The 26,617-nt window shown below is 45.7% G+C and overlaps 9 protein-coding genes across 9 annotated transcripts; 5 read left to right on the top strand and 4 right to left on the bottom strand.

Annotated features, from left to right (window-relative positions):
• Nucleotides 1–242: 242 nt before the first annotated feature.
• Nucleotides 243–964, top strand: FOBCDRAFT_295539 (uncharacterized protein; the record flags this gene model as incomplete). Its single annotated transcript, XM_054705318.2, has 2 exons — nucleotides 243–641; nucleotides 701–964. 2 exons carry the CDS (start codon nucleotides 243–245, stop codon nucleotides 962–964), a joined length of 663 nt encoding a protein of 220 aa, XP_054561293.2.
• Nucleotides 965–3,208: 2,244 nt separating this feature from the next.
• On the top strand, nucleotides 3,209–4,047 carry FOBCDRAFT_227238 (uncharacterized protein). The gene has a single exon (XM_031195363.3). The coding sequence runs from the start codon at nucleotides 3,278–3,280 to the stop codon at nucleotides 4,040–4,042; it is 765 nt and encodes a 254-aa protein (XP_031028709.2). The 5' UTR covers nucleotides 3,209–3,277; the 3' UTR covers nucleotides 4,043–4,047.
• Nucleotides 4,048–10,239: 6,192 nt separating this feature from the next.
• Nucleotides 10,240–10,926, top strand: FOBCDRAFT_251667 (uncharacterized protein). The gene is made up of 3 exons (XM_054705316.2): nucleotides 10,240–10,376; nucleotides 10,444–10,609; nucleotides 10,662–10,926. The coding sequence occupies exons 1-3, from the start codon at nucleotides 10,285–10,287 to the stop codon at nucleotides 10,866–10,868; spliced, it is 465 nt and encodes a 154-aa protein (XP_054561291.1). The 5' UTR covers nucleotides 10,240–10,284; the 3' UTR covers nucleotides 10,869–10,926.
• Nucleotides 10,927–11,647: 721 nt separating this feature from the next.
• Nucleotides 11,648–12,639, bottom strand: FOBCDRAFT_140707 (Rho GTPase activation protein; the record flags this gene model as incomplete). The annotated part of the gene is made up of 2 exons (XM_054705315.2): nucleotides 11,648–12,189; nucleotides 12,243–12,639. 2 exons carry the CDS (start codon nucleotides 12,637–12,639, stop codon nucleotides 11,648–11,650), a joined length of 939 nt encoding a protein of 312 aa, XP_054561290.2.
• Nucleotides 12,640–15,261: 2,622 nt separating this feature from the next.
• Nucleotides 15,262–16,688, bottom strand: FOBCDRAFT_139015 (uncharacterized protein; the record flags this gene model as incomplete). Its single annotated transcript, XM_054705314.2, has 5 exons — nucleotides 15,262–15,709; nucleotides 15,797–16,170; nucleotides 16,251–16,315; nucleotides 16,401–16,437; nucleotides 16,521–16,688. The coding sequence occupies 5 exons, from the start codon at nucleotides 16,686–16,688 to the stop codon at nucleotides 15,262–15,264; spliced, it is 1,092 nt and encodes a 363-aa protein (XP_054561289.2).
• Nucleotides 16,689–18,156: 1,468 nt separating this feature from the next.
• FOBCDRAFT_251665 (uncharacterized protein) lies at nucleotides 18,157–20,159 on the bottom strand (the record flags this gene model as incomplete). The annotated part of the gene is made up of 6 exons (XM_031175108.3): nucleotides 19,939–20,159; nucleotides 19,632–19,891; nucleotides 19,525–19,579; nucleotides 19,255–19,474; nucleotides 19,072–19,205; nucleotides 18,157–19,018 (listed from the first exon to the last, which is right to left on the bottom strand). The coding sequence occupies exons 1-6, from the start codon at nucleotides 20,082–20,084 to the stop codon at nucleotides 18,157–18,159; spliced, it is 1,677 nt and encodes a 558-aa protein (XP_031046241.2). The 5' UTR covers nucleotides 20,085–20,159.
• Nucleotides 20,160–20,637: 478 nt separating this feature from the next.
• FOBCDRAFT_138793 (uncharacterized protein) lies at nucleotides 20,638–22,509 on the top strand (the record flags this gene model as incomplete). The annotated part of the gene is made up of 1 exon (XM_059608011.1): nucleotides 20,638–22,509. One exon carries the CDS (start codon nucleotides 20,638–20,640, stop codon nucleotides 22,507–22,509), a length of 1,872 nt encoding a protein of 623 aa, XP_059467440.1.
• A 367-nt stretch (nucleotides 22,510–22,876) lies between these two features.
• On the top strand, nucleotides 22,877–24,181 carry FOBCDRAFT_139180 (uncharacterized protein; the record flags this gene model as incomplete). Its single annotated transcript, XM_054705313.2, has 1 exon — nucleotides 22,877–24,181. One exon carries the CDS (start codon nucleotides 22,877–22,879, stop codon nucleotides 24,179–24,181), a length of 1,305 nt encoding a protein of 434 aa, XP_054561288.2.
• Nucleotides 24,182–24,985: 804 nt separating this feature from the next.
• FOBCDRAFT_276347 (S-adenosyl-L-methionine-dependent methyltransferase) lies at nucleotides 24,986–26,413 on the bottom strand (the record flags this gene model as incomplete). Its single annotated transcript, XM_059611519.1, has 9 exons — nucleotides 24,986–25,013; nucleotides 25,062–25,484; nucleotides 25,532–25,666; nucleotides 25,713–25,750; nucleotides 25,800–25,837; nucleotides 25,896–26,042; nucleotides 26,096–26,181; nucleotides 26,226–26,260; nucleotides 26,315–26,413. The coding sequence occupies 9 exons, from the start codon at nucleotides 26,411–26,413 to the stop codon at nucleotides 24,986–24,988; spliced, it is 1,029 nt and encodes a 342-aa protein (XP_059465269.1).
• Nucleotides 26,414–26,617: the final 204 nt, after the last annotated feature.

The following is a 26,617-nucleotide window of genomic DNA, read 5'->3' as shown; positions in this document are numbered from 1 at the left end:
GTGATTGGTCAAAAATATGAAATGCAATGCGTTTCTGCTGACAATTCTTGAGTAGGGTAGGTCTCGACATGGGTCAAAACCAGTTGGAGACTAGCGCGACGGACATCATCTGCATTGGACAGGGCTCATGAAATCCCCCCGCCAACGCCACTACTTCTTGTTTTGACAAGACCAATTTCCTTTTCACGTTGAAACCAACTATTCACAAACAATAGCACGACTTCGAAGCTGAGCAGCACCTCATGGCTGTCAACAGTAGTTATCTCCCTGATACTGATTCCTCCATGATTGAGGCGTGGATTCTTCAAATTGACGACGTGATCGACAACTTTGACATTGATTTCAATATCATGCCTCGTACTCCCAGTCCTTCAAAGCGACAAAGGACAGACCAACTACCTCTTGATCCAAATGCTACTCCACGCATGTCGAATGCTCCAACATTATCCAGCAATACATCCACAACAAGCTCTGGCCGCCAAAGTGGCTCTGTAAGCCCTAAAAAGCGCGAGCTTGAACTCCGTCAAGCAATCGACTTTCCGTTGGAACGCAGAGCATATAAGGAAATGCAAAATCCACCCCAAATCGTCAAAGATTTAGTGGCCCTAACAAGAAGTGCTTCGATTCCGCATCAGTTCAAGGTTAGCCAATTCGCTTCGTCCTAGAGACCAGGAAGTTATATACTGATACATATTGATAGGAGCGAATGACAGCGAAAGCAAACCCGCTTGACCCCCCTCTGGACAGTTGGTTTCGGCCAGAACTGTCAACTGAATCACCTGATATACAAGCGGATCAAGATTATGTATTCAAGCGTCTAAGCAAAATCACTGAAAACTCGAAACATTGTCAGCAGCGACTTGCTCATGAGTCAAGTTGGAATGACACAGTGCACGCTCCACTTCTGGAACTAGCTTTTGACGACAATAATATCGGGCAAGATGTTTACTATCAGAACATGTAGGACGCATTCTCCAGTAACAGTTATGAGTTTTTGGCACTAACGGGTTCACTACCCCAGAACACATTGTCGAGTATACCCTGATTTCCGGGACCAAAGCCCATTCCTCCAGGAGGCCAAGGTTGACTACGCCATCTTCCTGAACCCAGCCAAAAACTCAAACCTTGACGTGTCATTAAAAAAATACAGATCAGCCAGCCGTTCTAATAGAGTGGTCCATTTCCAAACCAGCGATGAGGCCAATACACCCGTTGCTATCAGCATCGAAACTAAGAGTCACAGCTCGAATAGTGCAATTGTCGGCTCAGCGCAATTGGCAACTTGGCTCCGCGCGCATTTTCGCCATCTGGAATCTCTGCCTAACTCCTCAGCTGATGCATTGCCAATGCTTCCTGTTGTTTTCGTGGATGGAACGAAATGGAGAGTTGACTTTGCAGTTCGGACGAGTAATGAATTGGTAGGGTATCTCTTCTTGTGGCTATTCAACTGAGTCAGACATTAACATATAGCAGGTAATTTGGCAGGGCTTAGAAATTGGTTCTTCAGAGGATTTACGTGGATGCTACATGATTATTTCTTGTTTACAAAGACTAATCATGTGGTGTCGTGAAGAATTTAGTATTTGGTGGGAGAATGCGGTTCATGATATCAGCTTGAGTGATACTGTTTGTGATGATGTTAGTCAATGAGGAATACTTGTTAGCTTGTGGGAATTCAGGACCCAATGCCCGCGAGGAAAATCCAGTAGGCAAATGCGAGTTAGGTCTTCAAGGCCACCACCTAGTGCTCCATACTAACAGGGTGTAGGCTTGAATTTCACAGGGATTAGACTTTATTTATGCTAGGGGTGGACTTCATTTAGACCAGGGTCAATTAAATTAATGACAAGACGCGTAGTTTTATTTTGCATGGGTTTTCCATTGGATTTAGGCCCGTTCCTGCCGTTAATACTTGAGTAGGCAAAGTGGAATTAGAATAATGGATAGGGCACGGACCATCAAATCGTGTATCAGGACCTGATACGCGGGGTAATTGGTACAGTATCAAGCCTCTAGACCTGCCCTGTAGCTCCTGTGGAGCTATAGCTAGCTTCAGTCATGAGGATACTTGCAAAGGTGCTAATAGAAGGTGGATTGCAAGGCATTACGCTATAAATAGGGCCTTTTTGAAAGCTCTTAGTAGCCGGCCTGACCTAGAGGTTGAGATTGAACCTCTAGTCCAGCAAGAGACCTCTCTGAGAGCTGATTTTGCAGTCATTATTGGAAATAGCCGCTACTTCTATGATATCCAAGTCGTAGCTATCTCCAAGGACTCGACAAGAGAAGACCCTTATAGCACCTTGAAGGAAGCTGCTGATGAGAAACGGCGGAAATATCAGTCTCTTGGAGCCTTCTTCCACCCTCTTATCTTCTCAGCAGGCGGCCTTATGGATCAGGAGACCTCACAGACCTATAAGCAGCTTCAAGAGCTCTTAAGTCCCTTTGCAGCCTCACAGCTAGACTCAACTATAGGCCTAGCCTTAACTAAGACTAGGGCTATCTCAGCTGCCTCTATAGCTCGAGACCTGCCTAGGAGAGCACAGTCCTAAAACACTCTCTCTTATCTATCCTACTCTATCCCCTATTCTTCCTATCTTACCTTCCTTTTTCCTTAATCTATATCTCTTTATATCTCTATATATCTCTCTTTTCCTTATATATTAATATCTCTTTATCTCTACCTTACTTACTTTCCTAAGTCTCTTTCTTTACCTTATATATCTATATCCTACCTTCTCTCTTACTTCTTCTCTATATCTCTTTATCTCTTATTTTATAATTCCTAGGAAAATCCCTATATAAATAGCACCAGAGCAAATAGCTTCTATAGCCTAATATAACCCTACCCCAACCCTATTGCTCCTTGGGAATTGAAGTCCGCTTATAGGAGTTAATATGTATGTGGCGATGGCACAAAGCAGGGAAGAACAGATGAATGTATCTATCAAGCCCTGAAACCGTCCAAAGCAATAGTTTGGGATATGATGTAACGGACGTCGTTGCTGGCAACTCCCTCGCGGCTGAGGATTGTTGCGATGAAAGCCTTCGGTAGGGATGTCGATGCTGATGTGAAAGTGGTTCACATACTTGGATGGTTCACATGCTTATCATGTACGTTTCTACTATTTATAGCTTTTAACCCCACCTTTTCTTTATAAACAAGTAGATATTAGGAATCACATTACCAGCTTCCCCACTTCCCCTCCACCTGCGTCATTTATTCAAGTCTTGCTCCATCTTATCAGCTTGTGTCAGTCTTTCCTTGAGGACGCTGACTATGGCCAGCGGCAGATTGCAAACAACAGTGGAGCCAGCGCTTCCAGCATCTGTGCCATCTTTGTCCTTTCACTGCTTTCCCAACCTGCCTGTTGAGCTACGGCTAAGAATCTGGCGCTACTCTTTCTTTCCCCGTTGCGTCGAAATTCACGCCCGCAGATCGCATTACGCCGATGACTTTCAACATGGCGGTGTGCCAAAATGGCAAAGCCGTTGTAACAACCCTGTTGCGCTGTCAGTCAGTTCCGAGGCGAGATCTGCCGCATTGGACTTTTATCCTGTCAAGTTCCCCCTTGCGACTGTTGCGCCATATGAGCATGCTGGCGATAGTATAAACGACTTGAATCGTGTGTTATACATTAAACCTGCGGTCGATACCGTCGTTGTACTCGGCGATCTGGATTATCGCAGAATATCACGACTATTCACTGACTTGCGTCTTGGTGATCCGGAGGGAAAAGGTTTGCAGAGATTGGCTGTCAGCGCCAGTTGGACGTATCATCAAGGAGCTGGCGACACGATCAGAATGCTTATTAAACATATGTTCCCCGAGCTGGTTGAAATGACTGTGTTTATGTATGATGAAAAAATGCCCCCTACCGATTGGGCTGGCGGAGTGTGCGCGCTGGAAGATTGCAGCCAGACAGACTACTATAAACGGTATGCAATGGGAAGAGGCCAACAGATGAGGGATGGTGATAAATGGATGGTGATTGGGAAGAAAGAGTTAAGAGTGATGGAGCTCACTTTCAGACATGGATGGTAGTGGAATTATTCTTCGAGGTAACTTCAGTTAGAGGGTTAAATATATAATAAATCTAACTTGGTAACAACCTAGGCTTCATTAGCTTTAAGGGATGAGATAGGATAGGTCTACTTACCTTTCCAATATATCGAACACCCACCAGGATGCCATCTTCATCCACAAACTCAGACTCATCCCCAAAATCTATATTGTCATCATCAAGACATGTTAAGCATGCCTCCACGATCTCTGCATACTTGGTTCCAGTCCGCCGAGGTAGCTTGGTCCGAGCCAGAATCATTAAATGTTGCTTCAGAGATTCTGATGGTTTATGGTGGCGCAAGAAACGGAATGGGTTCAATCGTATCCGTTGGGTACTGTAAATAATGACGTAGTTCGTCCCGACTGTGGACAATATTCGGGATCTGTTTTATCTTCTCTACCAGTTCCTGTCGACGCTCTGGCTGTATATCGCGATGTCGTGTTCTCAAATGCGTAGCAACCTCATCGGCTACAGAGGCGAACCCACAAACCTGGCACACGAGAAGACGGTATGTAGAGAGAAGAACATAGGGATAAATTGCACTGCATGGTTCCGATTGCAAGTTTGAAGCTGTCATAGTGACTCGGTGACTAGTAGCAAGATCTGAATAATGATAGTGCCTTGATCAATAACGAGACTGTCTAGTAGTATGATATTACCCCGCTATAGCACTTTACGCGAAAGGACGTGTCGCGTTCTGTGGCAAACCCCTGACAAACCCCTGTTCTGATCAGCACTACTACTCCTGTATATAGGACAGCGTTAAATCAACTCTACACCCTGGCAATAATCAACTCTACTAGGTTTAAAGTGGGTAAATAAAATCAACTCTACTAGAGTTGATTTTGGGCTGTAGTACTAGGCTACCGTTTGGCCTATCTTATTAGATTTTAGGGTGCTGTAACGCTTTCGCATATAAAATAGGCCAGTTTCTAGTAACCTTCTAGCCAGATAGTATATTCTTCTTAGTCATTCTAATTTGGCGAGCCTTAGTGTAGGCCCTAATGAAATTGACTTTATCTATTAGAGCGGAATTAGTTAATAAAGTAAACTTTTCTAACTCTTATCAATATATAGCCTTTAATGCGTTAAATACTCTATTATCTAGTAGTTAAAGTCTATAAGAGCAGTATACTAGTAGATAGTAGTAATAAATGTTATTTAAAAAGCATATAACGTACATGATAAGCATGTGAACCATCCAAGTATGTGAACCACTTTTCTTACACCATATAGGTAGATATCATCATAAAAACACAACAAATCAATTAATCAATTAAAACTACTCACTATATTCTTCCCCAGACATCCCAATTACTACTTGGCACGTTCTTGCATTATGTCCGGGCTTACCGCACACTCCACAGCGCCGAACCCCCGGTCCGACCGACTTTCTTTGACCACTACTTCTTGACGATTCTGCAACTACCTGCGCATCAACATCCATCTGATCAATTGCCTGCCTTGCTTCATCTACTGTCATTACTCCTCCCTTCTGTAGTCGGGTTCTTTTTGCCCTTCGGCACCGGCTTAGTATCTTATTTGCCTCTTGAACATCATCCAGCCTGGCTGTCAGTAAGGTAATCTTATGCATACATTCCTTTGTTGACTTCTCTAGAGACTTCATAGCTTCAATAACCGACTCTGGAGAGCTACTGTGATGTCTTATGATTCGTCGTTCAAGGTATTCAGACTGAGAGCCAGCCTCAAGCACGGTCTTTGGCGTCTTTGAGACCCAAGGGGTTGAAGGGTTAGCGACCTCTTCAGCAGGCGTTGGAGTCCGCAGCTGCACATCAAGCTTTGAGACCACACTTTCTGGATCTAAAGGAACAAGCCCGGCTCCTCTAAAGGCTGACTTGATATTTCTTTCGGTCATAGTAGCTTGATGCGCTGCATAAAAGGCCGGGAAGAACTCGGTCTTAGAAACATGTGTTATAGAGCATCTGATCAAATGCTCAATTTCTCGACCATAAGCGTTTTTAAGCAGGTTAAAGTACCCGACATCAAGAGGCTGGAGTAGATGAGACGAATGAGGTGGCATACAAAGTGTAATAATCTTATGTTCCTCGCAATATCTCTCAAAATCGACAGAGTGGTGACTTTCATGGCCATCGAGGATCAGAAGACGATAGGAACCAACTGATCGGTTGCTTGTACACCGATCAAAGTGCTTTAGCCACTCAAGTCCTATCTCGTTATCGGTCCAGCCATTTTGGCTTGTCGCAATAGCCCAATCGCCCGGGAGGTTACTTTCTCGGTACCAGTTGGCGAGGTGATATTGGCCCCCACCGATGATAAACGGCTGGATCGCCCAGCCTGCCGCATTAATCGCCTGAATGACCGTAATCCATTCCCGGTTTCCAGGCTGCACTGATTTAGGTCGTCCACGCCTGTCTGTGCCTGTGACAACCATTCCGCTTGCAATCATGCCTATAAGGAAGCCAGTCTCGTCAAAGTTCCAGATATCATCTGATCGGATACCGTACTTTGCAATTGTATTCTGTACAAGCCTAAACCAGCCACGAATAATAGTCGGATCTTCGCATTTGGCTCTCTGGTAGTCATATCTCCGAAATAAACGCGTCTTTAGCTCTGGTTGCCGCTTGACGAAGTTATGAGCCCAGCGCTTGCCGACAGGTAGCGCATCGCGGTCAGCGAGCAGTCGGTTGGCCATTTCTTCAACGGCACGCAGTCGGGGAGGAAATCCTCGCATATCTAGGTCGAGAATAAACTGAACTATAATCTTTTCCTCTAGATTTGATAAACGGCGTGATTTTGGAATCCAATCGCGTCGAGATTGGAGACCATTCTGTCGGCGACTTAAGGTTATGCGATTAACTTTATATATATCTGCAGCGCATCGGAGGCTTAATTTAGGATTAGTTTGAAGTGCCTGAAGGGCAAGAAGTATTCTAGCTTCGTAATTTGGGTCTGACATGCTTGGTGGTTGATAAATCAATTGATTAAGTGAAAAGTTAGGTGTAAGAGGGAAAAGTGGTTCACATGCTTATCATGTACGTTAGCTATCTATTCATCCTTTTACTACTTAGCACTAATTGTAAGATAGGGGAAATAGAGGATATACTGTTATATGGCTTCCGTAACTATCTAAAATAATCAGACTTGCGTCTGACTTATCGGCAGGTATAGTCTGAGGCAGATAGACTCTTTTAAGCTATTTAATGCCTATATAGTTATTAGTCTACCTGTTAGACGAAGTTATATAATACTAGTCTGCTATCTACTTAAACTTATTAAGGAACCATTATTTCTATAATTCCTTCCCCTTAAAGATTATACTAGGAACTAAAGCACGGCCGTCAGCAGTAATAGCTTTAATAAATGAAGTCCAATTCCAAGTCTGTAGTCCCTTAAGGAAGGCCTTACGTTTTAGGTCCGCGCTTCCAATAACTAAGCCATCTAGGCCTAAATAAAGATAATTAGTTAGTCAAAATGCAAGTACCGATAAGTAATTGAGGTAAGTACTTACCGAAACTAATTATAATACCGCCTTTATTAATATTAACGGTATTTTTAGGCTTAATCTAGCTATACTATCTATCCTAGATATTAAAGTACTAATAATCCGCTTTCAGTATAAAAGAGTTAAACCTCTTAGCTTCTTAATATATACTTATCTTAGTCTTTAAGTCTATATAGCAATTAATAAATTTATTTACTTAATTATATCTTAAGTTAAGATATTCGCCCTACTATCTTAGCAGCCCTATAATGCAAGTGCAGATTTAACTATAGGATAGAGTATAGCCTAAGGACTCCTAATAGAGAATCTAGAAAGCTAGCCTATCCTTTTGTCTCTTGGATAGCTATTGATAAGGGTGGATCTGCTCTTTTACGGCCCCGCGGCCGTAAAGTCTATCGATTAGAGTCCTTCAGGGCAGGGCACTTCCTGTCTATAAGCGGCTTAAGGGGGTGAAAAGCCATTGTCAGTAACGTCTAATATGGCCTCTGCCATGTCGCCCTCGGTGTATTTCCATCGAAGTCTTGACCTAGGCATTTTCATGTCGTTGTCAAAGACAAAGACCAAAAAACAAGGCAAAGAGCGATGAGGAATTTGGTGAACAAACTAACGACATTTCCATAGCACAGCACGCATAAATCGCGTACCCCGCACAGCCTTATAAGGTCAGAATCATAACATTCAATCATTTTTATGATTAATAAAGGTAATTTCTTTTGAGCAGCTATCCATTTAGGCTGACTTTCATGTAAGTGAAGTTGGTGAGTTTTGGTGGAGCTTTTTTTATTTTGCCTGGCGAAAGAGGGGTTGTGGATGGTACAGGCTACGATGATATCTACATCCTTACAATCCCAAGCTTCCAGTGGATCCGAGGTCCATATCCAACCTACCGTAACGGCACCAGATCCTACCCCAAAAGTATGATGAGTTGCAATGTGATCGACAACGCACAGATGCTCGTTATTGGTGGCATCTACGCGAATGCCTCTGAGAAAATGTGTCCCGACCATTCAAGGCACACACAATATGAACTTGGGCAAACAGAACCGAAACGATGCGATCCGGGCAATGTATCAGCCCAACCTGACCACATAGGTGGTGCTTATCGATATCCGAACGGCTATTGGGGGTAGCAGCACCAGTGGCGCGACCAAGACAACGCCAGCCAGCGGATTTGACGCCCCAGACTTTGCAGTGCTCATGGAACGCACAGCTGTGTCGGGGACAAGGACCGCGAGACGCTCAACTGAGACCAGCACCAAAAAGCCACCGTCTCCTCCATCTTCCTCCAGCAAACCGTCCTCATCCCTAAGCACTGGAGCCACAGCGGGAATTGCCGTTGGCTGTAGTGTGGTTTTTATCCTCGCGCTTGCGGGATGTGGTCTTATCTACCGCCGACGGAAGTTCTATAGCCAAAGTCACAGTGTGGCGCCGCCACCCCCTCACGATGATATGTCAATGACATGTATACCGAGTCCAGGCCCGTCTCAAGATGGTTGGGGCTTCAGCAGAGTATCGCCGCTGTCGGGCACAACCCCGTCTTACGATGGACAGCAGGCGGCATCACCCGCGAATACCCCTGCTTAGCTAACAAGTGAAGGTACACAGCCTGTACAGTCTGATGTACTTCACAGGATGAGTCCCTCGAAAAACGAATTCCAGATAAGTGGCTTAGGGGCCCCCCCTGCTGAGCTGGCTGGTGAGGGTGAGGGACATCTGCATGACGAGTATCATGATGGGCTATGCCGCTTGTCTGGCAATTTATACCAGAATGGTTGGACAAGCTAACATTAGAAGTATAGTAAACTTCGTGACTTGAGGTGTTTCCCTTGGGCTTTTTTTTCTGACAGAAATATTAAGTATATGATAGTAATGTGTCTAAGGTGATGAACTAGTCTCTATTAGGTTAATATTACTAGGCTTTTATAAGGCATAACTAGTACTTAGTATAATAACGTTTTATATTTTTTAAGTAATGAATAATTAAATATTAACGTACATGATAAGCAAGTGCTCCAGACAAGCAAGTGCTTCACTACCCTATATATTTTAAAATTCAGTTTTAAAAAGCTTATAAAAAGCTTAACTTGTGCCTAAAATGGCTATAATTTTAATAGCTTATATATAGGTACTAAAGTAAGCTATATTAAATTTTTAAGACTTTTAAAAAAAATCCTATATAGCTATAAACCTTAAAGTTTATTTACACTGTAAAAAAAAACACTGTATTTTAAGGTTTTCTATATAAAATAAAATAGCTAAAAGTCTTCAAAAAATACAATTTAATAAAGCTAGCTATACTATTATATAAAATATTTTTATTAGAGTTTTAACTATTTTATTTAAGGTTTTAAATACTATAGGGTAGTCTGCCTTTATATTACACAGTATAGTGGAGTACTTGCTTGTATGGAGCACTTGCTTATCATGCACGTTAGTTCTTATTATTATTACGAAGCATAACGAGTAGGTTATATAATCCAATGCATTTAAAGCGGGCATATATGATTTGCTGAGGGTAACTGGCTAGATTACTTTTGGCATAAATTAAGATTCGTGATAAATGACTAAGTTCAAAAATTCAGGGTCTAGATTAGTCACCGCCGCATTCGCCGCTCATGCCGCACTCCGCTAAAAGTCAGAACTATATAATGAGCGAAAGAGTCGTTCCAGCAATGACTCAAACTATAATCACTCAAACTTAACAACGCAAAGTCTTATCCCCATATCTCTAACATCATGGCCTCCGAAGGACGACCTCCTCACCCGCCCTTCAATCGAGAGACGGCTATTATCAAAGTTAAAGCTGCCCAGGATGCATGGAATACCAGGTAGGGCTTATACAATTCCAGAGCTCCCTGTTTATCTCGGATGAGCCACAGGTTGACGGTTTGCCAGAAACCCCGCCGCGGTGAAAATGGCATACACCCCGGACTCTATTTGGCGTAATCGCGATCAGTTCTTGCAGGGTCGTGACGCAATTGAAGAATTCCTAACAAAGAAATGGGAGAAGGAACATGGTTATAAGCTTCGTAAAGAGCTCTTTGCGTTTACTGATGACAAGGTTCGTTCATTATAAAAACTTAAAAGATGCATGCTAATGCTATTACACGCAGATTGCGGTGCAGTTCTGGTACGAATGGCACGATGAAAATGGCCAATGGTGGCGTACCTATGGCCTAGAAGACTGGACTTTTGCCTCTAACGGCTTGATGAGGAAGAGGCAGATGAGTGGAAACGATGTGAAGATCACTGAGCAGGAGAGATGGTTCCTGGATGGTGTAGATGTGAACAAAGTGGACATCTCAGAGAAGCATTGGTGATTCAGTTACGCGGGAGAATGCATCAAACAGTTCTGTAGCTAATATGCACCTCAGAATAGAGAAAAAAAGTATGCATCAGGTTGAAGTTCCAGCTTCCAATGACGCTGATGTTCTACATAGTAACCGAATGGGCAATCATTGGCTGTCGTATGTTTCCTCAATTGTGCGGTGACACGCTTTACCCCGCAAACCATGTTAGCATCAAGTTGTTGTCAGGCAGATCGGCCGGCTCCGCGAAGATAGCTAAGACCTGGCGAAGGAACCTGTATTATGGATTCGCCTTAAAAGAAAAAAGCCTCCGACTGCATTGCAGGTATTGGCTGTAATGGAGCTTCCTATCTCGCCTCATTATGAATACCGACGAGGTCCTTCGTGTATGGTGGCGGGGGTGCGCCATTTTATCAACCAACATAGCCGAAGTCTCCTCAGCCCATTGCTGCCTGATACTTAAACCGGCGGCCACACTAAAAGCAATCATACACTGCCAGCCGAATTGCACATTGCCACTGTCGAGCTGAGGCGGCTGTAAGGTGGGGCTCTGATCGCAACAGCGCGTCCGCAATTACTGCTTTAAAATATTAAATCCTATTCCAAAAGTATGATAAAATGGCCCTAAGAATTCCGTACTTTGTTAAAAGCCAGTTTAATTTCTTCAAACTAGATAGGTTAAACTCGGTAGTAGGTGTCGTTCGTGTGCCGATGTAGTGGTTTTAATAAACAAATGTATAAAACATTCACGAGCCTTTATATAACTACTAACTTTGAGTCTCAGACTACATCTACCTATCGGCAAGTATCTTATCCATAGCTTCCAAGACCTCTGTCTCATACGAGACCAATAACATCGCCACACTAGCGCTGACGTGATGTGCCTCGGCATCCATCTTATCCGGCGGCCCTGACAGGATCGAAGGCTGAAAGCTGCTAACCAGTCTGAGAGCTGTCATTTTATTGACGGCAGACTTATCTGCAAAAACGTGTAGCATATCAAGTATATATAGCAGCAACTGGCGGTTTAATGGGGGCATGTCTATGACAAGCTTGATAGCCAGCTCTAAAGCCTGGGAAGACTCTTCTGGTGTTAACTCTCGGTCGATGAAGAATCCCAGCTCGTCAACAAAGCTGTTGTAGTGATGGTACGGGATGATAGGCTCGGGTAGGCTTTTGAGATATCGGAGAAGAATCCCAGCTGCGTCGTGAACCGTGTATCCGTCCCATACTAAACCCTTGCCGTATCTGTCGGGCGAGTCAAATATTGTTTGTAGTTCACTCATTCGTACGGGATTTCCGGTAGTTGCAAAGATATCCTCAACGGCCGTGGCTAGTAATTGCTAACAGGTACCGGTACAAATATCATTAAGACGTCACACTGACCTTTCTCCTTCAGGTAAACGCCGGTTTTGGCGACGATAATGGGTATATAGCCATATATTCTCGCCACTCCATCCTCATCAATGCGACTGATTGCCACATTCGCATATCTTATACTTGTCGGGAGGGGAAGTCTAAAGACCGTAGGCGTAGGTTTAGGCTCTGGCTCTGGTTCCGGCGGCGGTTGGGCTCGGAATGAGAATAAGCCCTTGATACGATCTCGACGGGATGGTTTTGCTGCCCCGTGATTACTTGTATCCGGCGCGGTCTCTGTGGGGAAAGCGTTGCCCGCAGTTGGAGAAAAGTCATAATGCTCTTTGATCGTAATGTCGGTGACGTAAATTGGAATGGCCTGGATACCAATGTGCGATATTTCAGAGAGACTGAGACCAGATAACATAGACCAGGATGCGGTTCTGCCGGCCGAGCCGATGATTGAGAAAGCATCAGAATTGTCTTTTGCCACAATGCGATAAACCCTCGAGCTCATTAGAACTTCCTCAAATGCAAAGCCCTGTGCATTGCGTTGCCATCTTGGTTGGCTGTCCGCTGCAGGGGGTGCTTCACCTCCCCCGTCAGTCTCTTCAACGCTCAGTTCGTTCAGTCTTGTTTCTATTGTGTCCCCTGGGCCTGCTACTTAACCACCTGTATCTAAAGCAGCAAGTCGTTCTTTCAGTGTCGGATTTTGTGATAAGATCTTTTCCACCAAGTGGCAGAGTTTATTACCCGGCTTTCGGCATCATCTTGGTTCTGACTAAAAGACATAGTTTTAATATATATCTCGGTATCGAAAAGATAGAGATCATAGCATACCACGTTAATATCGTAAGCATCAGCGTTAACGAATTCTTGTGAGATTCGAGCCGCACAAGAATGGCGTGGATGTCCTTATCTTTACTTGCCCAACGTAGCCGATCCAAAATGCTAGTTTCGTTTTCTAGGGCCGTGGCAAAGGTATCCAACTCTGAGAATGTAGTGACACAGGCCGCTAATGTAGCGACGACTTGCTCAACCATAATAAGAGAGGTTCGCGACCGGGAAGCCTGCGGGAGGATTTGTCAATGTTCAGGGCTTCAGGTCTCTTTTGCCAGCCAGATTCAATACATCAACTAACCTGCCGAGGATTGATAATAAAAAGCTGAAGTGTAACAAGTACATTTCGAATATCATCGACTTCAGCCTTAATACGTCCGCATTCTTCTGGTGCGTGACGAGCCTTATTCATGACATTAGCGATGATTTTGGAGACCTGAGCAGCAGCTGTAAGGAGGCCAACAACGCTGGCTGCGACACTCAGAGGATCTGCCATCATGCAACTCAGAGGCAATGGTGAATTAGCCGTGCAACTTGCTAATTGGCTACTACCATGGGGAACTTTAGGTGTGTATGACGGAGTTAGTGAGAGATCAGCGAGGTTGGAGGTGGGGTTGCAATATGGAGTGAGAATGCGGCTGAACACACCGGGCGGTTAATAGCCGGTCGGATCTTACGCCAGCTACCATATTTAGACTAGTACTTTACACTATCGATTTTTTAGCGCCTTGTTTACATCCCTATAACGAGGCAAGGTGGGGGCCCTAACTGCCACTTTTCGATAGTTGAAAACTGAAGCATTTAAATGAAGAAGTTAATACTGTGTTCTGAGCATGGCAGTCCAGCTAGCCAACCAACCAACCACAGTAAGGCACGATGCCACGGTAAAGGTTGGTTTCTCGCCACCACCATTGTCTGTCGCTAAAGTTAAGGCGGATTTAGAGCCCATTGCGGGAAGGTCCGAAACAGAGTCGAGATACCTTCTCTTGGTATCATACTGTCCTGTAATTGATACCATGCTACGGATGGTCATCGTTGATGATGGTATTATAGCAGGTAAAGCTACTGGCAAGTCAACTCACCTTCTCTCGACGATGCAGCTTATGAGATTTGTAGCAAAATGTCAAGACGCCTGTGTTGCTCAAGTATCGAATGCGGCCCTGCACGAGGTTCAAGAAAAGTGCCATCCTACGCCACATATTCAGACGTTTCTGGCTCAAAGAAGCACTGACTTCATATGTTTGGCGGGCTGACAGAGTTTAAATGTGTTAAAGTATATGTTGAAATGGGAAGATTCATATTTCTTGATTCATTCGAAATATGCAGTAGGAGAATTGCTGTTAATGCACAGGCACCACCTCCGTGGAATGTTCCACCTTGTTCCACACCTTGCCACTGACTTGGTCGTCTCATATTTGTGATCTCCAACACTAGATGATCCTCTGAGCTGGAAGGAGACTCGGATTGAGACGTGGCGAATGTTCTAATCATTGAGGGTTGAGAGACAGTAGCGGATATACAGCTTGCCGATGGAGAGAACTTGGTCGCGTCGCGTAAGTTACTAAGGCAAAATTAAGGGGGGTTAACGTCGAGGTACTTGGGGAGCTTTGGCAGAATTCTGCCAACGCTAACAGGAAAAGATTTGACGAATCAGAGGCCCTAAAAGTCATGCCCCCGTAAGGGTCATGCCCGCGTATCAATTCGCCATGCCCCCCTATCAATTGCCATTAAGAGACGTGACACTTTGCTCAAGCTCAGTGTAACACCCTATTGTATCTGCCAACATAAACCTAGTACGGGACTAGTTTATCCCTTGGAAAACCCAACCGTCACAAGCTAGGCCAGACGATCCGGCTTTGCGAATTGCTTAACGTACTGCTGTGTCTGCTCTGTCCGGCAGCAATCAAGCCCGGGGCAGATAAGGTCGAGCATTACTACTGCAGCTTGCCATAAGACTATCAGGAAGCAGCTGCAGGAGGTGATCGCATTTGCGGAATAGTTCTTGTTATTAGGGTGGCATCCCCGGGCGCTTTAAGATCCAACGGATAAGGACATGGATCTGCCACCAGATGGAAGTCTGCCCATCACAGCACTCGAGATATATGCGGACTTTAACTGCAGAAACTGTCAGTATCTGACCCGCGACAGGTCGATAAGCAACACGCCTCAGACCCACGCTGAACATCGGGAACCACATCCACAAATCAGCTTATCTGGAGGTCTGTGATCTAGTTGATCCGTTCAAGCTCACAGCATCTTCTACCGTTACTCGCGATCTCATCTCTGCCTCAGCCCTAGTAGCCACAGCCTGGTTATGAATTGTAGTGTCTGGTGCGTATATCGTCTGTAGGGCAAAAGTGTCTCCAGTATCCATGTCCACGATCCGGCTGAATCGCTTCCGTTTCCCCATCTGGCCGATTGTCAGGACGCTAATACTAATGCCGTCAGGAACACCACGTGAACGTTTGGTGGAGAGGAGAGGGCGCCCACGTAGCCGGGCATATAAAGGCGCTAGCATTGGCAGGCTCACACACACGATGGCCAGGTTTGGCTCGACGGTCGATAGGAAGGCTGCCCAGACCATGGTTCCGGTCAAGTCGCCCTTTACGTCCACTGAGGCTAGCGAGATAATGCGGATGATGGCGACGACGGAGACCCTGTTTGGCAGAGAGAAGATGGAGTCAGTCTTGTTCGAGGTATAGCTCAAGATAAGTATGGGAGATAAGCTGAGTAGAGGCACTCACAGCAAACCGATCGAGAAGATAATGGTCAAGCCAACCTTAGTACTCGTACGAGCTTGGAGGGACCAAAGGACCGGTAGCGGGAGACTTAAGATCAGCACGTCGGTGATGGCATTGAAAGCGCCAATGGCAATGAACGAGCTAACTTGATTACCGCAGGTGCCCTTGACTGTGGGATCGTATGAGGCTGCAAAAGGACGGCAGATCAAGAAAACCTGCAGTACATTGCCGAGTGTCCATAGAGAAACAAAACCCATACTGAGCTTTGCGTATAGCCGCAGGTTGCAATGAACAAAGATTCGTAGATAGAAGCTGAGCACTGACAACTTGATGACAAATGTTGCCATAGAGAAGATGAGCTCATAAGCGACCAGAAGCTAGATAGAGGCCATGAACGTTAGGGCATTTTCCACAGCTGCAAGAATAGGGTCAGGGAAGAAGGGAAATAGTCGCATACACGAAGAATAAGCCCAATATTAACTGCAGCTTCTGTGATTGAGTATCCAATACCCATTCGTGTCCCTGCCAGGTTGATGCAGTGAGTCTTCCGCTAGTAACATCATAGAGGGGGATAAGTTATCCGATCTTCTTGTGTCGGGGCACTCACATAGTCCTTGGACGATCAACATGCCCACGCCAAGAGGCTACACAAGTCCCTATCAGCTCCTCGTCCACTACTCTCCAGCTGTTTTGCACTGGTTCACGGCCAAAAACGTCCGGAACTCACCGCGGCAACTAAGATGAAGGCATCGTCCAAACCGAGTCTTGCGTTCGAGAAAATGCGGGAGTATACGCGCAGTCCAACAACCATCACCGCAATCCCCACTAGGATTGAGTTGATGATCAAATGTGCCTCCACGATTGGCAGCGGTTCAAGATACACGTAGTCGAACATGATGGAACAAGTCTGCCGTGGATTCAACCAGGGAGCTGGAGAATGGCGGAAGTGCAGAGAAGCGCGTTCTCTCTCGAAGGAAGGAGTTAAAAATAATCACATGAAGGAAAGAGGTGCTTCACATATCGCAGTGGACGGATGGATATCGGAAAGTTCCGCACGCAAATCTTTACTGCTTTAGTCTTTAAGCCTTGTGATGTACTCCGTACAGATGTACGGAGGAGCATTTCAAAAGTCATGGCTAGCGCAGATGCTAACTAAAATCAGCCACAAACAGGGACTAAGGCACAAGCGAATATACACACCAAAATTCCTCGGTACCTTTCCCCTCTTTATTTCCCCCTCGTTTTTCCCCTTGTTCTGACTGTCTTAACAACCAGGAAGATGCAGAAAAAAGATATTGCGACCCGGGCTCTTGTTGGTTACTTGATGAGCCCTTTGGGCGGAAAAACGACAGCCGAAATCACCGAAATAACGGGCCTTCCTGTGTGTACAGTTAACGGCATATATATGCGAGCTATTAAATGCGGTTTCGATCTAAATCATCCACCTATAAGCCTTCGAGACGAATTCCTTTGCGATGCCGACCGCTCCGGGCGTCCTAAAAAGCAGACGGATGAGGCACGAATAGATTTTATCACCAAGGTGCGCCGAGATCGATTTAGCAGGGGAAAAAACATTTGCTGATATCGCGGGCGAGCTTAGCGACAATGGAATTGAGATTTCGGCAGTCACAGTATAGCGAATCCCTCCGGAAAGCTGGGTTATGAAGATAAAGCCCACGAGGAAGCCTAATGTACCAATTACCTCCTGTATCAGGCCCTGATACATGATTTGATGGTCCGTGCCCTTTGGTATTGGGTCCTTCGTAGAAAGATGAATCTAGCTGGGATATTCCAAATGCGGCCCAAATTCAAACAAGCAGAAATATTGCAGGCAGAAATACTCACGACGATGGAAACCTACTCAAGGAGTAGTATGTATTGAGGCATATATAAGGCAGTGATTTATAACCCTACTAATAGTGCCCCTGTGTGTGAGAGTAGAATGAGACTATGATGGTTCTTGAGGCATTGTGATTAGTGGTGAGGCATAGAAAGTTGTTTGACTCTAAGCCGGTCTTATCTGTATATCGTACGAAGCTATGTTGACTATTTAGACGACCATGCGCGTCACTCGTACAAGGCTTGCCGATACGCACCCCTGAATTCCTTGTTCCATTCGAAATATCAGGAGCGTGAGCGACCAAAAACAGAAGTGCCGTTAACGGCTTCCTCGTTGTCAAACTTTTGAACGAGCCAATTATATCGAAGAATCTATTTACTACCTTTGAAGGCAAATTATCGAGTTGAATCTCGAGAAGTATCGTATAGTCAATCCACGCTGTGATTAAAACCTTGAGTTTCTGACACCAGGATACATTAATAGTGATCATGGCTATTGCATTCATAATTCATCTACACCAAGTCTAGTTTACGACAGCCTCATATTCCATCACCGCCTCCCATATCCCCTTCACATAATCATCATCAGTAAAGTCACAAGGCCATGCAATTCTCAGCAACGCCGCCTTTGCATCCTTCCACGTCTTCAATCCCAAAACCCGACTCTGCTCCCGTGCAAACCCTTCAAAATACGGCCTGATACCAGGTTCTTTCGCGAGGTCACCTTGTTTCTCGTGCATCTGCAGACTTATCACCGCAACAAACGACTCCCAGAAGAGTAGATCTGCTAGCTGTGGTGCATCTGGCTTGTGTAGAGCATAGCCGAGATCGCGCTGGAAGATCCTCATGGTGTAGAGATAATTTTCCCTTGTGAAAGGTCGCCAGAGTACCACTACCTGCTCCAAGTACAGCTCTATTGCGATTAATAATCCAACCCATGAAGCCTTCTGCTCATTCTCGTCACCAGTGTTGGCTTGAGATTTATGATTTTTGGGCACGGAGCTTTTGTGTGCTTCAATAAGACCGTCGTACAGCATAGCCGACGTCTCCGATTGCCAGAAGTCGTCCTGTATTTGGCGAGCACTTCTGGGTAATGGTTTTGAATACCCATCGTAGAAGTTTCGCGTGAGAATTTGAAGTCCTGGGAGCACCCGGGCGAGCGGAATATCCTGAAAGATTTCTCCGCTGTAGTTGAAGGTCACGGGGAACTCGCGAATAGCTTTGAGTGCGACGCTATGAAAGTAATGGCCCCTATCTGTGATATGCCAATTGTTTATGCGGCGAATACCGTCCGGAGATACTGAACCGGTCGTGGTCTCAGTGAAGCCTGCAGGTCGGCGGGTACCGTCGAGGGCCGTCGTTATGCCATGCATAAAGGTAGAAGTTCTTATAGTGTCAATATCAGTTAATGGACAATATAGACGGGTGATGGTGCGTACATTAGAAAGTATCGGTCTGACAGTTCTTGGTCCATAGTCTTGCCCCCAGTGGTCACTCGCCCTTCTCTATGGCGTGACAGAGCGTATATGGCGTTCAAATGTTTCTCCGCCATCTGATGATCACCACGGCAAACCTGCAATGGCTCAGTACTCCTCCGATTATTATGATTGGTAGCTCCATACCTCTGTGTACGCCAACGTTGCCATCTGCTTCGTGATGGCTGCACAAACCGTGAAGTCTCCCTTTGCAAACCATTCCTTTACTAAGCGAACCGTCTCGAGTGTGTGAAAGTAAAAAGTCTGCTCAAAGTTCTTGAGGTTACCAAACTTGAATCCGAAATGGGTGGCTGCAATTAAAACTGCACTTCGAAGTGCTTCAGGGTCTGATATGATGTACGCCATGCTGTTCAATGTTAGTTTTTTCTGGTGATGAAGTAAGCCGAATAAACAAACCGTCTTTGGCGGTGGTCTGCAGGTGATGCACCAGCGCTTCCGCCTGGTTGGTAGACTAACAAGAACACGTTAATAATGACCTGTTGGTCCAGGATGAAGGGCCTCACAATAATGAAAGAGTTCGTGCGATTTGAGCGGCATGTTAATCGACAAACAGTCCAGGTTCTTCTTAGAACTAGATAAAATAAGTTGATGAACCAGACTCTGCGTATTGAGCACCTCAAGTTGCTTCGAAGAGGTTGAAGCGTCCCATGGTGTAGGTTCCCACGGTTGAGCAACTCCAGCTCTCTCCAGCGCTCTTCTTTCCCTTAAAGGAATTTTAACAGGTGGATATTCACAAACCCTTTTACTCTTGATACAGTTTTGACTACGTATGTAGTCAGCATTTGAACAAATAACAAATTGTCAGCTCACCATGTGGGACGATGTTCGTCACATCTTACTCGTCGAGCTTTACACTCAGCGCAGCCCGTGCGGCTTCGCGTATGGGCACGCCGCTGTCGGACTTTAGCAGGCTTTTTGTCCTTCGACGTCATGGTTTCAGTGGCGTTTTCGGCCATGGGTGGTATTGTTTTGTGAGGAGAGGAAAACTGTCAAGATATCATGCGGTTTTTTGAACAGTCAGCACTAACCAGGATTGTTGATAGGTGGAAATACGTCGTGTTTTGAGGTTCCAGACTGCGCGTTAGAAGAATACTTGTCAGATTTATGCCAAGAGGTAACTATCGTGTTAGTCTGGTGGGAAAATACCTCGTCTAATTTACCTAAAGTGGTCTGATAAGTATTGCATTAACACCCTGTATGACGATGATTCCACATTTGCTTGGCTACATGTGAGACCTGCGTGAGACCTGCAACTTAATAAAACATTGCTATGATATGGGCCCTAGTAGTCAATTACAAAATCAATTGTAGTAGAATTGATTTTTCTGCCCCGCTTTACAGGGGGTAGAGTTGAATTTATCGACAGGGGTAGAGTTGATTTTTTGTTAACCAATTGAAATCCGTCAATATCTTACATAAGGTACGCGACGCGACAACCGCGTATAGCAGCTAGAGTTGTAACTTCCACTTTTATTTTAGCAGGTTGCCGTTGAATTATCCTTACTTATCATGACAGAACTGGGCCCTTTTATATATCTTAAATCTTATCGAGTGCTAGTATGCCAGATATGTCACTATGGTTGTATATCAGATGAGGTTTCTACTCATTTGCGCAATAGGCACAAATATATGACACCAGCTGCGCGACATCAGGTGGTGGAGGCTGTCGATAGGCTCCCTGGAATTATCAAAAACCAATCACAATTAGCCGCTGAATTCCAGTTTCCGCCCCCTACAATCCCCCCGATTCTAGAGCTTGACCCCCCGCAAACTGATGGGCGAGGATGTTCAATATGCCAGCGTGTTTTCCGGGACGACCAAAAGATTCAACAACACTATGCCAATGATCACTCCTGGACCAATCCTCAAGGTCGCGGAAGGCCCAGGGTACATGATGCTCATGCACGGTCCCAAAAACCATGGAGAGAGGGTGTTATGTGTCAGCGGTTCTTTCGATCCAGAGCGGCCAGTGGCTGGTTCGAGGTTGGGCGCAAGCTGGCAGGCCGTGGGTACACCTTGGAATTCAATGGAACAATCATCACAAAGCAGCCAATTCGCAGCAGCAAAGTATCGCCAGAAACGCGTGCACATATTGGCGAGGTGTTAAAACGCGAGAAGATGTATCGGAATTCTGAAACTCAACCACGCTTCTACAGCAAGGCTCTCGGCGATGACTCCTTCGCGGCGACAAGCTTGTGGCTAGAGCGTACAAGATGGCAAATCACATATAAAAATGTCCGGCGAGACATCCTACAGGCAATGACACGCCTTCCTAAAGTCAGTCCATTGGGGACAGGCTATATCCTTGGACAAGGTCCATCCGAGGGCGATCCGGATATTATAATCCCCGGAAAGGATGAAGAAAAGATAATGTGTTTCTTGAGTGCTGTTGATGCCATGCTCGATCGATGTGAGCTTACAGCGCAAAACACGAGTCGGGTGCTTCTATGTTGGCTGGCTAGTTCCAGACTCGATATCTGCCAAGCAAAGCCATTTGCTCTCAAAGTCGAGCCAAATACACGGAAGAGGTATCGACTTTTGTGGAAGCGGTTCATCGCGTTCACATTACGAGCATACCTCCTGCCGGATGTATTCAGAGAGCAGGAAGTCAACATTCGCCTAGATGCACGAACAGCGAGTCAAGTAAAGCACCTATGGGAACACTATGCGTGGCAACATATCGACATGACGAGGCCAAGCTGGCCCAGAGCGCATATGCTAGATCACGATCCAGACATATCCCAGCAATACAACTACAAAAACATCGATATTAATCCTTTTAACCGCTATGAAAGCCCATATAGCAATGACACAGGCAGCATATCTGGTGAAGGATCCAGTGATGACTCTGAGAATAGTGAAGAAGGTGACGGGTATTTTGAAGGGAGTGAAAGAGAGGACAGTCTCGATGACTGGATGTCAGATACGGACAGTCGGGATGCGCCTGACTTGTCGCCATTCCATCGAGATTCCGGCCACGAATCCATTAACCGAATGGCAGTCGAGAGCGCTGAGGAACTTCTTGAGCTTCTCTTTGAACTCAGCTTATCGCTAATCATGGAAAACTTTGTAGATGGACAACCCGGTTCTGCATTGCTTGTTTACTTTAGTGGCATCTTAGGTTTCTCCTCTGATTGTCGGCGATTTCAACTAGCCAGAGAGTATTGTCCAAACTTGTCGGGACTTATCTGGGTGCAGCGCTTATTATTTCTCGAGTACGCGCTACCTCTTCATTCATATCCTACCATTGGAATCCAACAACGACCGCAGTTTCCAATGCAACGGCTGAACAAGGTACGAAAAAAGTATATGGTACAGGGTTCGCTCTCGCCATTGGCAGAGCTGCATAATCTTCGTAACTTTGGTCAGAAAGTGGCCTAGTGCACCATACCAAAATCAATTCTACGTAGAATTCATTTGTTTTATGCCAAACAACCCAGGGTAGAATTGATTTTTACAGGGGAGTAGAATTTAATTTCTAGACCCACCTGACAGGGAGTAGGCTTGAGTTTCACAGGGGGTAGACTTCATTTATGCTAGGGGTAGACTTCATTTAGACCAGGGTCAATTAAATTAATCACAAGACGCGTAGTTGGTGAGAGGGCGCGAGTACGCGTAATTCACAGTGTACATTTACTAGTAATAATCTTCTTAAATAGTTTATAGAGGTCTTTCCCTTAACCAAGACCGAGATATAGGGAAGCATATACCTAATCGCAGTAAAATAAGTTTCTTGCTAATGAAGACAATGGACCCTAGTAAGCAGTCTCAATCGTCCAACCCAATCTACCCATTCGTTATTCTTCCAGAATATCAACTTTTAGTGTGCGAGTTATGCGGATTTGCAACCCTCCCTAACGAGGTTAACACACACCTCAGGACAGAACACAACGACATTGCTCTGGAGTGCCGGCGCAAGTTGGTCGAGCAGGTCAACGCAATCCCAAATCTTCTCCAAAACCAGGCTAAACTTCAACTACCATACATACCGATTGAACCGATTTCTTGCCTTGCTGCACCGAGATTGGACGGACGGAAGTGCCGGAAATGTGGCTGTATGTTCCGCCAAGCCCAAAAGATGAGGCTCCATTGTATGAAGGAGCACCTCTGGAAAAACCCACGAGAGAGAGAAAGGCCAATATCAGGTCTGGAGCCGGCTGCTGAGTTACCATGGATCGAGGGCGTCGCCTGTCAACGGTTCTTTCCTTCTCGGGAAGGTAGCAGATGGTTCGAGGTCCTTCAAGAAACTAAAAAATCGAAGAAGGGAGCAAGACTCGCAAAATCATCTCGGCCTGATTTGAGCAAAGACGTCCGAAGCCTGAACTGTGAGGCGCGCGCCCATCTAAGTGATGTATTAGAGCGAGAGGAGAATTTTTTTGACCAGATGAATCAGCCACGCATGAGTGCCAAGGACTTGGGCAGCGATGCTCTTGCATCTACCGGTCTATGGCCAGAGAGAACTCAATGGCGGGTCATCTTTGAGAACGCTCGACGTGATATCCTACGAGCAATGACGCGGTTACCAGATCGACATTCATTGATGTCAGACTATGTTATGGCACAAGGGTGCCAGCAAGGGGATTTGTGTATTAGGAGCTCCTACGTGGATGAACAGAAAATATCGTGTACCATGAGGGCATTAGACTTGGTGATAGATCGCTGCGAGAACACAGTCCATCACACAGGCCGCACCCTCTTATGCTGGCTTTCGAGTCCGAAGCTTCATGTCTATGGCGAAAATCCATTCTGTCTTGTGGCAGAGAAGAGCAGCGAAACTAGATATAGGGTGCTTCAGAAACGCTTTCTCGCATTCGTTATCCGACTTCATAGGATGTCGAATGCTCTGCAAGGAGAAGTGGCCAACTTTCGGTTAAATACGGTGCTTTCTGCGAGACTGGAACGTTTATGGAGTCATAAAGTTTGGAATATGTTCGATGTATCTCGGGGACTGTGGCCCAATCTTGGCAATTCCCTCTACGTCGAAGAGACTTCTATGGCCCTACTCAAGAATTATCATCAGAAACGCATTGCGTTTCCTGTGTTTGACCAATGACCGTCTAGTATTTTCGCCCCATATTTTCCCCAATGGAAACGCACTGCGTTTCTCGTACCGCACCAATGAAACCAGAAAACCTAAACACGAAACGCGTCGCGTTTCTGTCGGCTGACCTTATTCCTGTATTCTCTTTGCAATCTTCAACACGATCTGTCTTCGTAAGCCCAAGTCATGCACTCGTATCATGCTATCAAACTTTATGTTATATAGGCGGTTTGGTTGCACGGCACCAATGTAAGATTTCTATCAATGCCTCCTCCACGAACAGTCCTCCTCAACGCTTATAGGATTTTTATCTACACCAACCTTCCATAATCCAGAACCAAGCCGCCCAGAAGCAAGGCATCCCTCAGCCGACTCTTTCAGGCCGATTAAGAGGTGTACCACCAAAATCGGAGGTCACCCATCCTGCCCCGCTGTTATCCATGCCACAGAAATCCAGATTAGTTGCCTGGATACTTCGACAAGAGGTCTTGGGATATGAACGAATGGATTCAGAATGTACAATACACTCTCCTCCTTCTAGCAACAGTCGATGACAGACGTCTAGCAACGTCTGCGTTCTGAAGCACTACGTGACCTTGCAGAGTCGGGTGTAGAGAATCTCGGTGATGACCGTTCCATGATGTCCTAACGGCACGAATACTTTCGTTGTCTCTCGTAAGACATGGAGTGTACGTGATTCGCTGACTTAGAACATGAAACCGCATTTTAGCTCAAACCTGCTGGAATGGGTTTGTAGCTCGAGACGTAAGGACCAATGGCGGTATTCGGTCGCTCCCGTCGAGACTCAACTGGAAATTATGGTTTCTGACCATATACAACATGGCTGAGTGCGTTAGATCAAGTCTAGGATGGCTTTGAGGTGTAGACTTACAAATCAAACAGAGCGTGGAACTTGCGAGCATACAGTTCCTGACGTACCTGGGCTAACATCACCAGGACTTCGTCCATGGGCATGCCCAGAACCCCACAGAATATCTTCAGAGAGAAAGCCTCTAGGCCTTCCAAGAGTTGAGCGATATTACACATGCCTATATCTTTCAACTGTGGATCTTTGGGCCATGATCCTAGAGGCAATCGGAACTTTCGGTGGACAACATTGGTGAAGCCAGAATCCCTGATCCACCCTTCGAGTCTTGGCCCTGGGCAGGGCTCGCGGTTTAGCTTCGTTCTTGCTGTATCGATGAATAGTTTGATCCATTTCAGGAGGTGATGATCGTCCGTGATTGAGCCGTCTTCTGAATAGTAGAGAAGGTCAAAGTCCTGAAATTCGGCCCAGCCGCCAGGATGAAGGTGTCTGTTGACGATCAGTTGGTGCTATCCCTTCATTTCGCGCTTAATTACTCAAAAACGTTCTCAACTAGCTTTGGCCAGTCCAAGATGGAAGTCGACATGTAGCGTGAAAAAATGTAGTCAAACTTATCGTGAACCCATGGTTGCTCGACGTCATCGACCTCGAACTTGACGTTTGGGGGAACCCTTCTTCTATCAACATTGCTACACGTCAAGCTTGGGCTCAACATACCATGTGGGTTGGATAGCACTCAAATCGTTTCCGATAATCTAGAATGTTAGCAATTCTTGCTCCGTATATAGGGAAAGCGTTACATACTTCAGCACTAGGATACTCTTCACCGACGCAAATGGCCCCTATTTCTATAAGCATGAATCGACACAAAGCCAGACTGAACAAAATACCCACATATACCTGTCCCTGTGCCGACATCTAAAACCCTTGCCGACCTATTCAAGTCAACTGGAGCTAGAAACAGGCGATTGCCAATGCCTTTAGTTATAAGCAAATGTGTCAGATCGAGTCGTTCTCGTTCTGCTTCGTCGTTGGGAAAATTATAGGCTGTAAAGTATCAGAAGTCGTACAAAGTCGTACGAACTCAGTAAAGGTCTTACAGTCCGCATTGTAGGCATGGTATTGTCGACCGAATTCAGTGGGATAATTCAGGACGCTCGAGGTCAAAGACGCAGTGTAGGTTGATCTGCTTCGATAAGTAACAGACTCGAAAAGGACCTGGTGATTTACATTTCACTACTTAAGGTTGAGTCACTGTCGTTAACCTGGAACGGTGATTAGATTGCAATAACGTAAGAAAAGGGGTGGGGAAGGCACACGGGACGCGTGTCCACTTCAACTGGGGCCGTATTAGTGGCGGCTTCTGCCGCATTGTGTACCGGTGACTGCGGCGGATTAGAAGGAGTTATGCCAGTCATTGTGGCGGATACGATGGGTAAAGGATTGCTAGGCTGCTGCTAAGGAAGTAGACGGAAGGTCAAGTGAAACGGCTTACGGGGAAACGGTGTCGTCTTCTTGAACTGGGGCCATCGGGTAAACTAGTGATAGCCGAAGTTTATGGCGTGGGGAAGGCCCACGTTTCATAGGCTACTGAGGCCGGACACCCCGCTCAGTAATCTCTC

Source organism: Fusarium oxysporum, chromosome VII, assembly GCF_013085055.1.
Source record: "Fusarium oxysporum Fo47 chromosome VII, complete sequence".
NCBI classification, from domain to species: Eukaryota; Fungi; Ascomycota; class Sordariomycetes; order Hypocreales; family Nectriaceae; genus Fusarium; species Fusarium oxysporum.
The sequence above is the reverse complement of the archived record's forward strand: the minus strand, read 5'-3'. Positions and strand labels throughout refer to the sequence as shown.

Bases quoted from the DNA above. Each gene is read 5' to 3' on its own strand.
- FOBCDRAFT_227238 (XM_031195363.3), top strand. From the start codon at position 3,278: ATGGCCAGCGGCAGATTGCAAACAACAGTGGAGCCAGCGCTTCCAGCA.
- FOBCDRAFT_251667 (XM_054705316.2), top strand. From the start codon at position 10,285: ATGGCCTCCGAAGGACGACCTCCTCACCCGCCCTTCAATCGAGAGACG. The intron at 10,377-10,443 runs GTAGGGCTTATA...ACGGTTTGCCAG, and splicing joins CAGGATGCATGGAATACCAG to AAACCCCGCCGCGGTGAAAA. The intron at 10,610-10,661 runs GTTCGTTCATTA...TATTACACGCAG, and splicing joins TTGCGTTTACTGATGACAAG to ATTGCGGTGCAGTTCTGGTA.